At 38.1% G+C, this 12,042-nt stretch overlaps 1 protein-coding gene across 1 annotated transcript in view; it reads right to left on the bottom strand.

The window, feature by feature from the left end:
* Positions 1 to 10,954, bottom strand: part of LOC104070267 (roundabout homolog 2-like) — a gene marked incomplete at its 3' end in the record, with an annotated part of 109,761 nt that extends 98,807 nt beyond the window's left edge. Inside the window, exons 1-2 of the mRNA XM_009584040.1 lie at positions 10,783 to 10,954; positions 8,752 to 8,890 (exon numbers count right to left, since the gene is read on the bottom strand). Of these exons, the coding sequence (XP_009582335.1) occupies positions 8,752 to 8,890; positions 10,783 to 10,954 (311 nt within the window). The remainder of the gene's footprint in view (positions 1 to 8,751; positions 8,891 to 10,782) is intronic.
* Between the last annotated feature and the right edge of the window lie 1,088 nt (positions 10,955 to 12,042).

Raw genomic sequence — 12,042 nt, 5'->3', positions numbered from 1 at the left:
GTACTCATAGGGAACTACCACATGATAATTACCCAGAATGCGCTTCTGATTCAATTTTAGTTCCAGACAGAGCTCCACATTTCAAAAACTGGAACGTCGGTGGAAGAATGAGCTAAGAGACCATGTAATGACTTGGCATGGAGACCTATTCTCCTGTCACCAGAAGCAGTCCTTTCCCTCACAGATGAGGCACATTTGTCAGGCACTTGGAGAGATCTGTATTATGAATGCCGGTGTCATAAATTCATCCATCAGAAAAGCACCCTTGATTCTTAGCGTTATCTGCTCAGCACATGCCACTGAAATTAATTTTAAGGAAAACCAAAATACTGGTTTTGTCCATTTCTGTTTTTAAAAAATTGAAATGATACTGCAAGGACTGGAACACAGTAAGAAGATCTGAGCCCAGACTGGCATCTTGCACTCACTAAATATGGCTTGATGCTTTTTTTTTAAAGTGAGCACACAGATTATGAGTAGTTTAAAATAAAAAGAATTTGTGTTGGCCTGTCTATTATTATTTGCCTTAAGCGTGATGAATGATTATGATAAACTTGTCAGAGAACTAACTGAAATATTTTCTAATTGAAATAATCTGTATTTCGAATCAGTAACCAACCTTGAAGTGGTAATTAAAGATGAAGTCATGTTAATGTTGTAATGAAAGTGCCTTCAATATTACAGTTGAGCCAGAAGTCATATTATAAAAAAGTACATTTTGCTAATGTTAAGTAATTCTCAATAGAGGACTTACCAATAGGAACTGAAAAGTAGTTCTTAGGGTTGAAACTTTAACCTTGCAGTATTTTCACTGGGAGTTTTTGTTTGTTTGTTTTTAACTGAGATGACAACTTTTGTATCCCATGCAGGGATGGAATGTGTTAAAAGCAGAAGAAATCCCTGCAGGCCAGCCATTCCAGTAGAATCAATGATGCTGTGGTCAGAGCTCTTGAATCTTACTTCCACTTGAAGGTAACTACCGGCTTCCCTCTCCCTGCCCTCCTGAGGGTTTTACAGAAAAACTGCATGGTTAACGATCTTTACTTTTTCATTCCATAATTTTAATAGTCAATGAACTGATAATAGTGAGCTTAAACTGTTTGATATTCTTATACTTTTCAGGAAAGCAAGGCTACCTCAATATTCTGAAACTTATAAACACAATGTATAAACTATGTGATTACTAAGCTTTTACTTAGTATACTCTGCTTTTCTGATACTAAAGAAAGATCCACACACTAGAATGGGTATTTTGAGTGAAACTCTATATTAAGTTTTCTTAGGTCTCCTTCCTGCAAGACCATTTATTTACTGCAGTCTTCTGTGAGTGGAAAATTCAGAGAAATCCATGTTTGAGGCTACTACTACTCATAAAATTTTGTTTCAGAACTCTGCTAGTGACTTCTTTATTCTCTGAAATTTAACAATTTTAGGATGTTAAATAAGAGAGACAAAAAAATAAACCATTCCCTTGTGACAATCCTATTTCAAGTGCACTGCTAGTGATCACTTCATAGATCACCAATGGTTCACATAGCATAAAGAGAAAACATGTAGGCAGGACTGCTAGTTGACACAATTCTTTTATGGTTGCTGTCCATGGAGTTGTAAAGCTATTTTCTCAACCTTGACCCTTATGTAAGCAACTGGAGACTGTTTTCATGCGTCTGCAAACAGACTGCCTGGAACAATAGCTCTTCTTCAGCTCTGTGGTGAGAACTGACACTTTACATGAAACCAATTTAAATGTCAATGTTATTAACCATTTCTCTGCTGATCAGTCTAGCAGAGCCACGCGTCTAACATTTTTGCTCACAGCATTTAATATTTCATACAAATTGAATGGCAGATAACTACTGGGTTAGACTATGGACCTCTGGGGTAACTGTGAGACGATGTGCTTACAGGACATCATTCAATGCCATGCCTTGAGGGATTTTAAATGTCAAAAAATACTCTAATTTGCACTTTCACTTGGCCATGTATTCCTCAGAAAACTGTAAGGAATATTTTTCCACTTACAGAACAGGAGGGGAACACTGACAGAGAAGAGGGATTCTCAACCAAAAGAACCAACAGGAGGGGGTACCCCATCAGCACTGGGGTACATCATCTTGATGCTGTATACACAAAAATAAACCAACCCCTGCCTCCCTTTTACCCTTCATCATCTCTCTCTCTCTAAATGAAATCTCTGGCTTTATAGGAGAAGTTTCCTCCAATGATGCAACATAACAGCTAAAAAGATGCTCTCATTGCACTCCGCTGAAATCTGCCCATGTTCAGTTGGGCTATACGGACTGTCCGCAAGTTGCGCTGCAGCTTGCCCTGTGCCAGCCATGTGCTGCATTAAACCCAAGATAACAGTATCCTCTGCGAACCACCTCTACTCCCTCCAGATATACAAATACAATTTGTAAGAATACAAATAGCATATTAAACCTCTTTCTTTCACTGTCTCCCTCTGACAAGCTATTAAGAACATCCAATCTTCTCCCCTATGCTCCTCATAAAGGGACTTAATCTCTCCTTGATGCTTTAGCTTAGGAAAAAAAAGATGGGCATGCAAATCATACTGTATCTAACCAGAGGTGATGAATAGTACACGTGATACAGCTAATATGAAAAACATCTTTTTTCCCTGACCCTTTATTTAAAACCGTTAATTGTTATTAATTGCAACAGAAATTTGCTGATGTAACCAAAGATTATATCCATTACACTACTAAAACACACTCTTTACTCTAATTAATTTTCAATACACATTAGACTGCATTTTGTTACAATCTGCACAGAGATTAACTCAACCAAGGCACACAGCGCTGTAGTGTTATTAACTCATATTTCATTGAAAGGTCATTCTCCCCTTGGTTGTATCTAGAGGAGGCTGTAGTTAAATACCTCACTATCCCATCCACAGAATATAAATAGAATTATGTAGCACCGTGTTTCTTAAAAATTACTGTTTCTGTGGCTTACAGGGCCTTATCCTGTGATCACGGAGAAATACAAATGCAGAACATCTCTGGCTATCAGGCCCTTTCTGGATCTCCTCTTAAAAAATCTAACTTTTCTGAGCTTATTGGGATAAGGTTTGCTGTCAGTTGCATTTAAATCCATTTCAAAGATTTGAACCTGGAAGACAGTGAAAATGCACATGTATTAGAAGTGTGACAGTATTTCTGCTCAGGCTATGCGTACGCAATTACTTTTCAGGCACAAAGAGGCCAGTTTTAAAAACATAGCAAGACTAACATCTACACAGACTTTTGTTGTTGGAGCTAACATATATCTATGTTAGTTAAGTCTAAACTCTCAACTGCAGTTACGGTTAAACCTCAGTGTCTGTCACTTATAGCAGTTAGTCAAAATAAATATAAAATCTGTGATTCTCAGCAAATAACGACAATTCACTAATGTGTTTAAATATATGGGTAGTTCTCAAAGACAGAAAAGAATGCATTCTTCCAAATAATTTTTAACGAAGATTCCTAATCTTTAGTAAATAAGAAAGCTTACTGTGCTTTTATGATTTTCTTTGCTGTGTGTCACTGCTCTGTTTCATTTAATAACCTACAATCTCGTAACACTTAGCAATATACTTTGTGTAAACTACACACCATTTTCATTCTGAAGCATCACTCTTGGTTTTTCTGCCTACACTCCCGTTGCGTGGGTGGCGCGTAAAACAAATACCTCTTCCTGCTGGTGCAGTTGCCACTTTTCATCTCTAGTACAATATTCATCTAATCAAACAGTGCCTGTAAATGCAACTTACAAGAGCAGGTTGTAATTTCATTAAAGATGTATTTACTGAGCTAAACCAGCTGTTCTGGGCTGGAATGCACAAAAAAGGCCCATGTGATTGCTACTCAGTCATTTTTAAGGCAACTGAAAAATACATTTGCTGAGCTAACCTCACTCTCCCAAAGAGCTGGCACTGCTAGCTTCTTCTGTGTAAAAGGTTTAAACAGTTATTATAGTGTGTCATAAATTTTAACTTATAATTGAAAATCTCTTCACTTCCTCAAAAAAAAAAAAATTGTATTACTTGCTATGTAATTACAGACCTTGCAGCTGCTCTCTTCAGCTTCGCTAGAAAATTTGAAGACATGAAACACTGTACAAACCTTATTTAAATTTTATTAAATTACTAGTCATAGATATGCCACTCTCATTCTGGAGGCTCTCAAATAATACCGCTTTCTTCCTGTTACCAGGACTAAAAAGCAGATGAATCAAAAGTTGATCCAGGCCATACTGAGTTCCTCACCACACAGGAGACCATCAGCTCCTTAGCAGGAAAGTATAATCTCTATTTTTGCCAAGCAGACAAAGGGAAAGCTACCTAAACATGTGGCTGGAAAAAGACTTCAATGTATAAAGACAATTTTTATTTAATTTTCAATGGGTCCTGGTCATTCTGCATAGCCACAATTGTCTGAGTCGCTTTAGTACAATTTTTGTGCCATTTCCTTGTGTCACTTACAATGAAAAAAACCTCTGTTCATGAAATAGCAAACCTAATACTTCAGCCAAAGGCATAAGACTGGTGACCCCACAATATCCTGTTCACTTCCAGTAGTCTGACATGAGTCATACTTGATTAACTATTCCCTAGCCTTTGTGTACTGTGGAAGCTATGGTGTGATGCTGAATTTTTAGAGCAATTAAAATAAAATGTACACCATGCACTTAGAGTCTTGGGTCACTGATTTGAAATGGACAGCTAGAAAAAGGCTTTACACACCCCAGACTTCACATTGTACTTTATTTTTCTCTGTTGGTGCAATGTCAACATTTTTAATAGCAACCATTAATTTGCTGGGATTGGTTTAGGCTCTAAATAGAATTTTCAAGTCTGAAGAATTTAATTAATTTATTATCACAACAATGTAAAAAAAATATGAAAACAGTTAGCATACATAAACCACAACACTGTTTCCACCTGGTCCTTCTTATAGCTTTCGTAATTCCTGCCCAAGCATACACAGAAGCGCTTCATGATATGTACCAAGGTATTTGATATCTCAAGTCAGGTCTACAGAATTTTGGAAAAATAATGTCCTTTGACTGTTAGTGAGACCTATTTTTCATAGACATTTTGAAAACTTCCACTGTAAGAACAACTTTAAGGTTTTAAATTCAAAATATAGACTATCATAGTTGGTTTAGATCATCAATTCAAAAGAGCTAAGATTTGCAATGAAGCCTTGCACCCTCAGAATAAACTTATGTCCATCTGTTCTCAGTTTTATATCATGGCTATTCATAAATTTCTGGGTAATTACACAGATAATTCAAAAAAATGGTCAAATTAATTTTTTAAAAATATTTGTATTTTCAAACATACTGATTTCTTTAGAAGTTGGGTTTTTTTCCTCATTTTCTCTCCAACTGCAACTGGAGGTGCTTACAGTTCACCAGTTTTATAATTAAAACTGTAACAGCCTGAAATTATTTTCTAATTATTACTCAATGCACCAATCGGTGACTGTTTATATTTGTCACTAGAAATTACTGTGATTACTTTTCTTTTTGCTTTCATATGTGTCACTAAAAAAGTTAAGAGCAAGTAAGATGGAAGAACATAGAAGGATTTCTGAAAGACTATGGATCCAATATCACGGATTCTGGTATTCACCAGGAGCAAATTACAGAAACAAAATGCATACAAAAATTCAGTTTATCCCACCTTGTTATCACTGAACTAGACACTTTTGAAAGCTGAACTAACCATAGACAAATTTAAAAATTTGCAATAATAGTTGAAACAGATACCTACTATAATTGTTTTGTAATCTAGGGATGAAGCCAAGAGGAAATTATTGAAAAAACAAAACCAGGCAGATGTGCAAAGAAGGTCGTTAGCTGTAAAAACAGGAAATAGATATTGAAAGCTATAAGACAGATAGCTGCACAGATCTGCTCAGAAGAAGGATTTATGCATATAGGAAGAATAACAAAGGGAATTCCTTGAGGGTTTCATATGTCACTGTAGATGTTAAAATGCTTAAAATACAGGAGCTCAGAAGCTGAAAGCTAATTTTGGTTTTACCTCAAAAAAGAAAAAAAAAAAATAATCTCCCATTTCATCAAGGAGGAAAAACTTAGAAATTCTCTTCTTAATTTAGAAAATTGCTATATTATCATTTTCTTATCCATCCATCCATTCATTCAGACTACACCTGGGCAAATTTCTTCGCTTGCATTAAAAAATCCAGGAAAACCAATAGCTTTTCTTTTAGATGTTCCATGTTTATCTTCCTTGATTAAGCATCACGCAGCATGGTTTGGGTATTTCCACTTTTTGGACAGTGAAGAGTCTGCTCATGCATCTTGCTATACAAATGATAAATTTTAGAAAAGAAAACATACAGTCCTGATCATCAGAGGTATTTGCTTTTGAAGTGTAGATGTTGGACTCTACACAATCCACGTGGCTCAGGCGGTGGTAACCCACTACATGGGCAGCGGTAGTGGTAGTCCTCTATCACCCAAGTTGGTCTCCAGCATGGGATTCTGCAACCTCGCCCCTTCCTCACCCATCCCTGTGATGTTCTGGGAAGCAGCCATAAATGAAGACATACCCCCACTTTCTATTTTAAAATGCCAAAGCACAGTTAATGAAATGTTAAACAGCAGTGTAAAAACACTGCAAAACACTGTGAGTAGTTTCTGAGCCTGAAGCTGATTATGATCAGAATGTACCTGACGAACCTTCTCTTCTTCTGGTTAAAAGCCTAGTGAAAACTATTCCTATGTTTCTTGTTTCATTTCTTCTTCCTTAGAAATACATCATGAATGAACAGAAAAAATGACCTTGAAGCACATATTACTATGTTTTTCACAGTAAGATATAAAAGAAAAAGAAGGAACATAGTAATTAAAAAAACCCTAATAAAAGTGCAACCTAATCAAAGACACTGTTGGTTCATCATCTATTACTTCTGCTTATGAGACCTAGAAGTAGACATGATTTAAAAAAACAGAAGCAGCGTAATAGTAAGAATAAATCACAGAAGCACAATGTATTTACCATGGACTACTCTAAAATGCAGTTAAATAGCAAGCAAAGAAAAAAATTCATCTTGCCATCTGAAAGTCTGCTCTTCAGAATAATATTTTATGTATTGCATGCATACACATCTATCAATATAATTAGAAAAAAAGCTATGTCAACTTTAATTTGTTTTAAATTGCAAGGAAATTAATTTAAAAATGTAAGTATTTCTATGTATATACATACGTATCTCTACTTATATAGAAATGTTTTTTCTAGATTATCTATCATTACATTAATATAGTTAACTGAAGAATTGCACGCTCATGTAAGACATCTTACAGAGTTGAGGATGTGGAAACTAAAACAGGTTTTAGAAATTGAGAAACAAAATATATTAACCCAAGACGCAAACATGACTAAGTGCTGTGTGACTGAGGAATTTTGCCGTCGGTTTTCATGAGAGTGTATGCGACACTAAGTGCCATTATTTAGCCAGTGGATGAAGATTGCCAGGTAACAGTCTTACCACATTTTTCACCTTGTTGGGGTGAAGACCTAAGACATGCTGTGATAAAGAAAGCAGACAGCAATGTCTAACTTGTTTTATTTAGGCCCAGTCTAGTAGTCTGTTCACAGTGTGCTTAGTATACACTGACACAAACTAGCCACAAACACCATTGCAGCTGCTCTTTTTTTAAGATCATGATTGCAGGAGCAGAAATAACATTGGCAGACAGCCTACATAAGTCCAGTGTTTAAAGCACTTGTTTGAAGACCAGAAGATCTAGATTTTTTTTTTTCCTTTCTTCAAGTTCCATCAGCAATATCCCAGGAATAACCAACACTGATGGAAAAGAACAATCAACTGTGGTGGGGAAAAAAAAAACACTATTCATGTCTCCTGTTGAATTTAAAAGCACTGTGAAAAAATGAATCAGGATTCACAGGGCCAGAAGGATTGGTTGGGTTATCGAGACCTGGGTTCTTATTCCTGTTCCCAGACCTATTTCTGTGTTAAGATTTTTTAATCTAATAATGATTCAGCATCAAAACTAGAAAGAGTTCCAGAAAGTGAGGACCAAACTCTGTTCTGTTAGCTGAAAGAAGCTAAGCTATTTTAATGTCGTTTTGTAAGACAGGCTCTCATCTCCTGTTCACTCTGGAATTTTCTCCGCGTTTGTTCCAGATTCAGTGAATCTTTCTTGAACACAAGGGGCCTGTTCCAAATTCCAACTTCATTTTCCACTTCTGTTAGTTTGTTCTTTTGTTTCCTCAAGAGGAAGGTTTTTCTACGAGACTTAACAGACATTAGCCAAGGAGCCAGCAAAGCCCACCACAGCGCTCTAATTCATCCTGCTAGTGCAATGGAGCGGCTCTGTAACTCTCCAGACAAGTTTTCTCCCTTTTGGTATCAGCATGTTATTATGAAGGCTACTATCACTAGTACATTCCTAAAACATCTTTACTTTTCTCCAGCAAATTCAGTGAACACCCATGTGCTCACAATACCTATGCATCACTTCTCTTCCTTCCACAGGAATCCATTACCTTGGACAATTCAACCCAGAATGGGCTTCCCTGCTCAGCTGGCTCTGGAACAGGTTTTGTAGTGCCAAAGACCAGCAATGTTGGAAATAAATCTTGCCCGTAATGTCAAATAACAAACGATCAGTAGTAGGGAGTGATTCCGGCATTACTCAACGATTGAAATTTGAAAGTGTGGGGAACATGAGTGTTGCTCTCACCTTCCTCTCGGTAAGTCTGCATCATCTTTCTTCCACCGGACTGTGGGTGTGGGATCCCCCTGCACCTGGCACCGGAAATCCACGGCCTCCTCCTCCAGCACCACTTGGTTAATCGGTCGCCTGAGAAACGTGGGCCGTTCTTGAAAGAGACATTAAAATTCCTTAGTGAGTCAGAGGGTTGAAATGAACACTTTTGACTTTTCAGCATCTTTTTGTTTACCGATTCACAGAACGAAGAAAGGAGGCTGAGCTCCACAAATTCAGACAAGTGGAACTGATGATGTGCATAAAGAGCCCGGAAGACGGCTGCCGGGCCAGAGAGGCAGTGGCTGTCGCATCCGCCCCTCACGCGAGAGCTGAGCGCCAGCGGAAGGAAGCCTGTGCTAGCACTGACTGCCCACCTGCCACGCCAGCGGAGAAGGCTCCAAGACCGTGCCCTTCCTTGTGAACATTTTGGCTCTGCGCCGCAGCGTACACAGAGAGCGATCTAAAAGCTCCTGCCTGCTCTAGCAGTATAGGAGCTGCCAATGGGGACAGCCTGCCTGTGGCAATAATCAATATCTTGATGCTTGGGAGGAAAATGTAAACTCCGTGTTATGCATCTCAGGCAATTGTGGATTATCAGACAGAGGTCAGAGCTTCCCTGATCCCCGTCGCTAGCCCCACCATGGAAAATGAAATTAAGGTCTGAATAATAAGTTCTGTTTACCCTTGTTATGTTAGCCTGCACGGCTACAAATATTATTAATCATCATAATGTTGTACAGGCCTGCTTAAAATCCAGATGCAGAGCCACAATCTGATCTCAGTTATACGGGTACAAACTCAAAGTACCGGTAATTTCATTTGAAAGGATGTCACTGGGGTTAGTTTCCAAGTTGCCTCTGGATTGCATAAATTTTGTTCTGTCCCCTCCTAGACATACCACACTTTTATTGTCATAAATTATTTATGCTAGAGTCAAACCATTATGAGACTGGGTTTACATGAAGCAGTATTTCCACTCAAGACAGGGATTTATTATAAAGACATTTAAAACTGGTTACACACTACGTTTCACATTTCATTCTCAGCAATTTGAAGGGTATGATGTCACTTAAAAAATTATTCAAAATTCACACAGATGTAAGCAATACCAGATTCTGACTTGGGCAGTTTGTCTTGATAACTACAGAGCTGAGTTTAAGGGTTGGCTATCCATGTTTATTATATCCAAATTAAAAAAAAAACATTAAAAGAACATTAATAAGGTTGCAAAATCAAGCACGCAGCACCTCAGTGCCAGAAGTGCCAGAACGAAGGCTGTCTGCATGCCCTCTAACCACTCCCTTTCTGTTTATGCCTCATGGGACTGTTGCAATTATATGATCACATACTATTTTTTCCCGAAACGTCTTCAGATTGTTGGTACTCATTTAATGAGCAGGTGTTTAATATTTTGCTTTAGTTGTACTATTTAGTGGGTGGCCTCCTGTCATACTACTCAAATTTCACTTCAAAGACAGAATTATTAATTTCCTCATGACCTCCATTGCACCTATCTTAATGCTTCACAAACAATTCACTTATTTTCATAGTTCCTCTCTGAAGTGCGATGGGGATCTAAGAAAGCAAGGTAAAAAGTATCTGCTAAATTTTGATGCTCAACCTGAGACACAAAACTGCCAATTTTTTTTTTTTTTAAATACAGAATTAATTTTCTGTGTTCAAAGCTCAGCTTCCATTGAATTCAGTTGCAGCCAATAAAATGTTCACCACTTCCACATATCAGAATATTAAGTCAGAAAATAAGGACACAAAACCACCTGTTAATAATTATGTAAATGAGTGACAGCATCATATAGGAATTCCATGATGCTAGCAGGGGGACCTACTGGCAGGGAAAAACATATTTTGTCAGCAGAAGAATAGAAATGCTCAAGAACCTATAACACTTTTCCAGATGCTACAGACAAAACCATGTCTAACGAGCAGAGTTTCTTCTCCCCATTTCTCCCAAGCCATTGTTTTTGTCCCATTCCTAGTCCTGACCAGGACCTGCAGGTTCCAGCAGCGTTTGGGCAAGTAAGTTCAGTTCTAGTCTCTCCCCGCACATTGAAATCTCAGTCTTTATTCCCTGTTTCAAGTCTGTGTACCAGCCATATATAACCTTCACTACAGTTCCTTGTCCTGAGCGTGCTTCATCAGATTCTTCCTTCCCCATGCAGGTAGTCTCCTGACCCTTCCCCATCTCCAGCTAGGTTTGCTCCTACCCTCACTTATGTGTCCTGGCCAGACTGTGACAGTGCCTCAAGTCCCCCTCCGTTCCAGCCACCGGCTGTGCCAGCTCTTTCCAGCTGCAGACTGCTTCCTTGGCTGATTTGTTTCCTCCTAGCCCAGAATACTGCTGTTCACAGCTGGCACCCAGCAAGTGTCCAAGTCCAGTCTCCCTTCCAACTATCCATGCATCTCACTTCTTCGCACCTCACAGCAAACCAACTCTTCTCCACTATGCGTTTGGACTACACTTGAACTGGAGCTTCTTTTCTCTGTACCACCCAGATACAGCCCATCCACAGTATTAACACAAGAAAAATTGGTTAAAGTAACCAAGTATCATCCCAGGAGAGCGACAGCAGCACTAAGCTGCAGTTGCAGGAAAATGCTGTTCAGACCTGCATTCTACCTGGTGTCTCTGGTGTATGAATTGACAATTTTTTTTTTTTTGAGAGAGGTGCATAATTGGCTAGATTTGGTGAAAATTATTTGGACGAGCAAAAAAATTACATCTCTGGCATAGTGTAGCTATTTCCCATCAAATTTTATGTCCCTGTTATTCAAAAAGAGGGACCTGCATTTCTCAGGACAAAAAGCTTCCTCCATTCCTCTCCTTCAAATCCTTCCCTATTTCCCTCCAATTACCCCTTTCATCTCCAAACCACAGGAACTTTAACATTCTTAAAGAAGAATGAATTATTTTGGCAATCTAAAAAAAAAATAAAAAACAGTTGAAGAAGACATCAGGCATGGAAAATTTTGGATAAAGCCTTTTGGTTTGACAAACTTACTAAATCTGGACAAAGTAACAAAAGCATTAGTTGTTAACCTTAATGCTAAGCAATGCATTTGGCCTGTCTGTAATTATGTAGATCTAGAAGGGAGTATCTTAATGAAACTTTCTGTAAGTTGCAACAGTATCTTATTTACAACTTCTCTCCTAAGAAGAGCTCAGTCCAACCCCTGCTCTGAGCTCATACATAAAACACTCTACATTTTCGTATTTGGTTTTCAAAAGATGATCCTAAACCAAGA

The sequence above is a fragment of the Fulmarus glacialis genome, unplaced genomic scaffold (assembly GCF_000690835.1).
Source record: "Fulmarus glacialis isolate BGI_N327 unplaced genomic scaffold, ASM69083v1 scaffold4618, whole genome shotgun sequence".
NCBI classification, from domain to species: Eukaryota; Metazoa; Chordata; class Aves; order Procellariiformes; family Procellariidae; genus Fulmarus; species Fulmarus glacialis.
The sequence above is the reverse complement of the archived record's forward strand: the minus strand, read 5'-3'. Positions and strand labels throughout refer to the sequence as shown.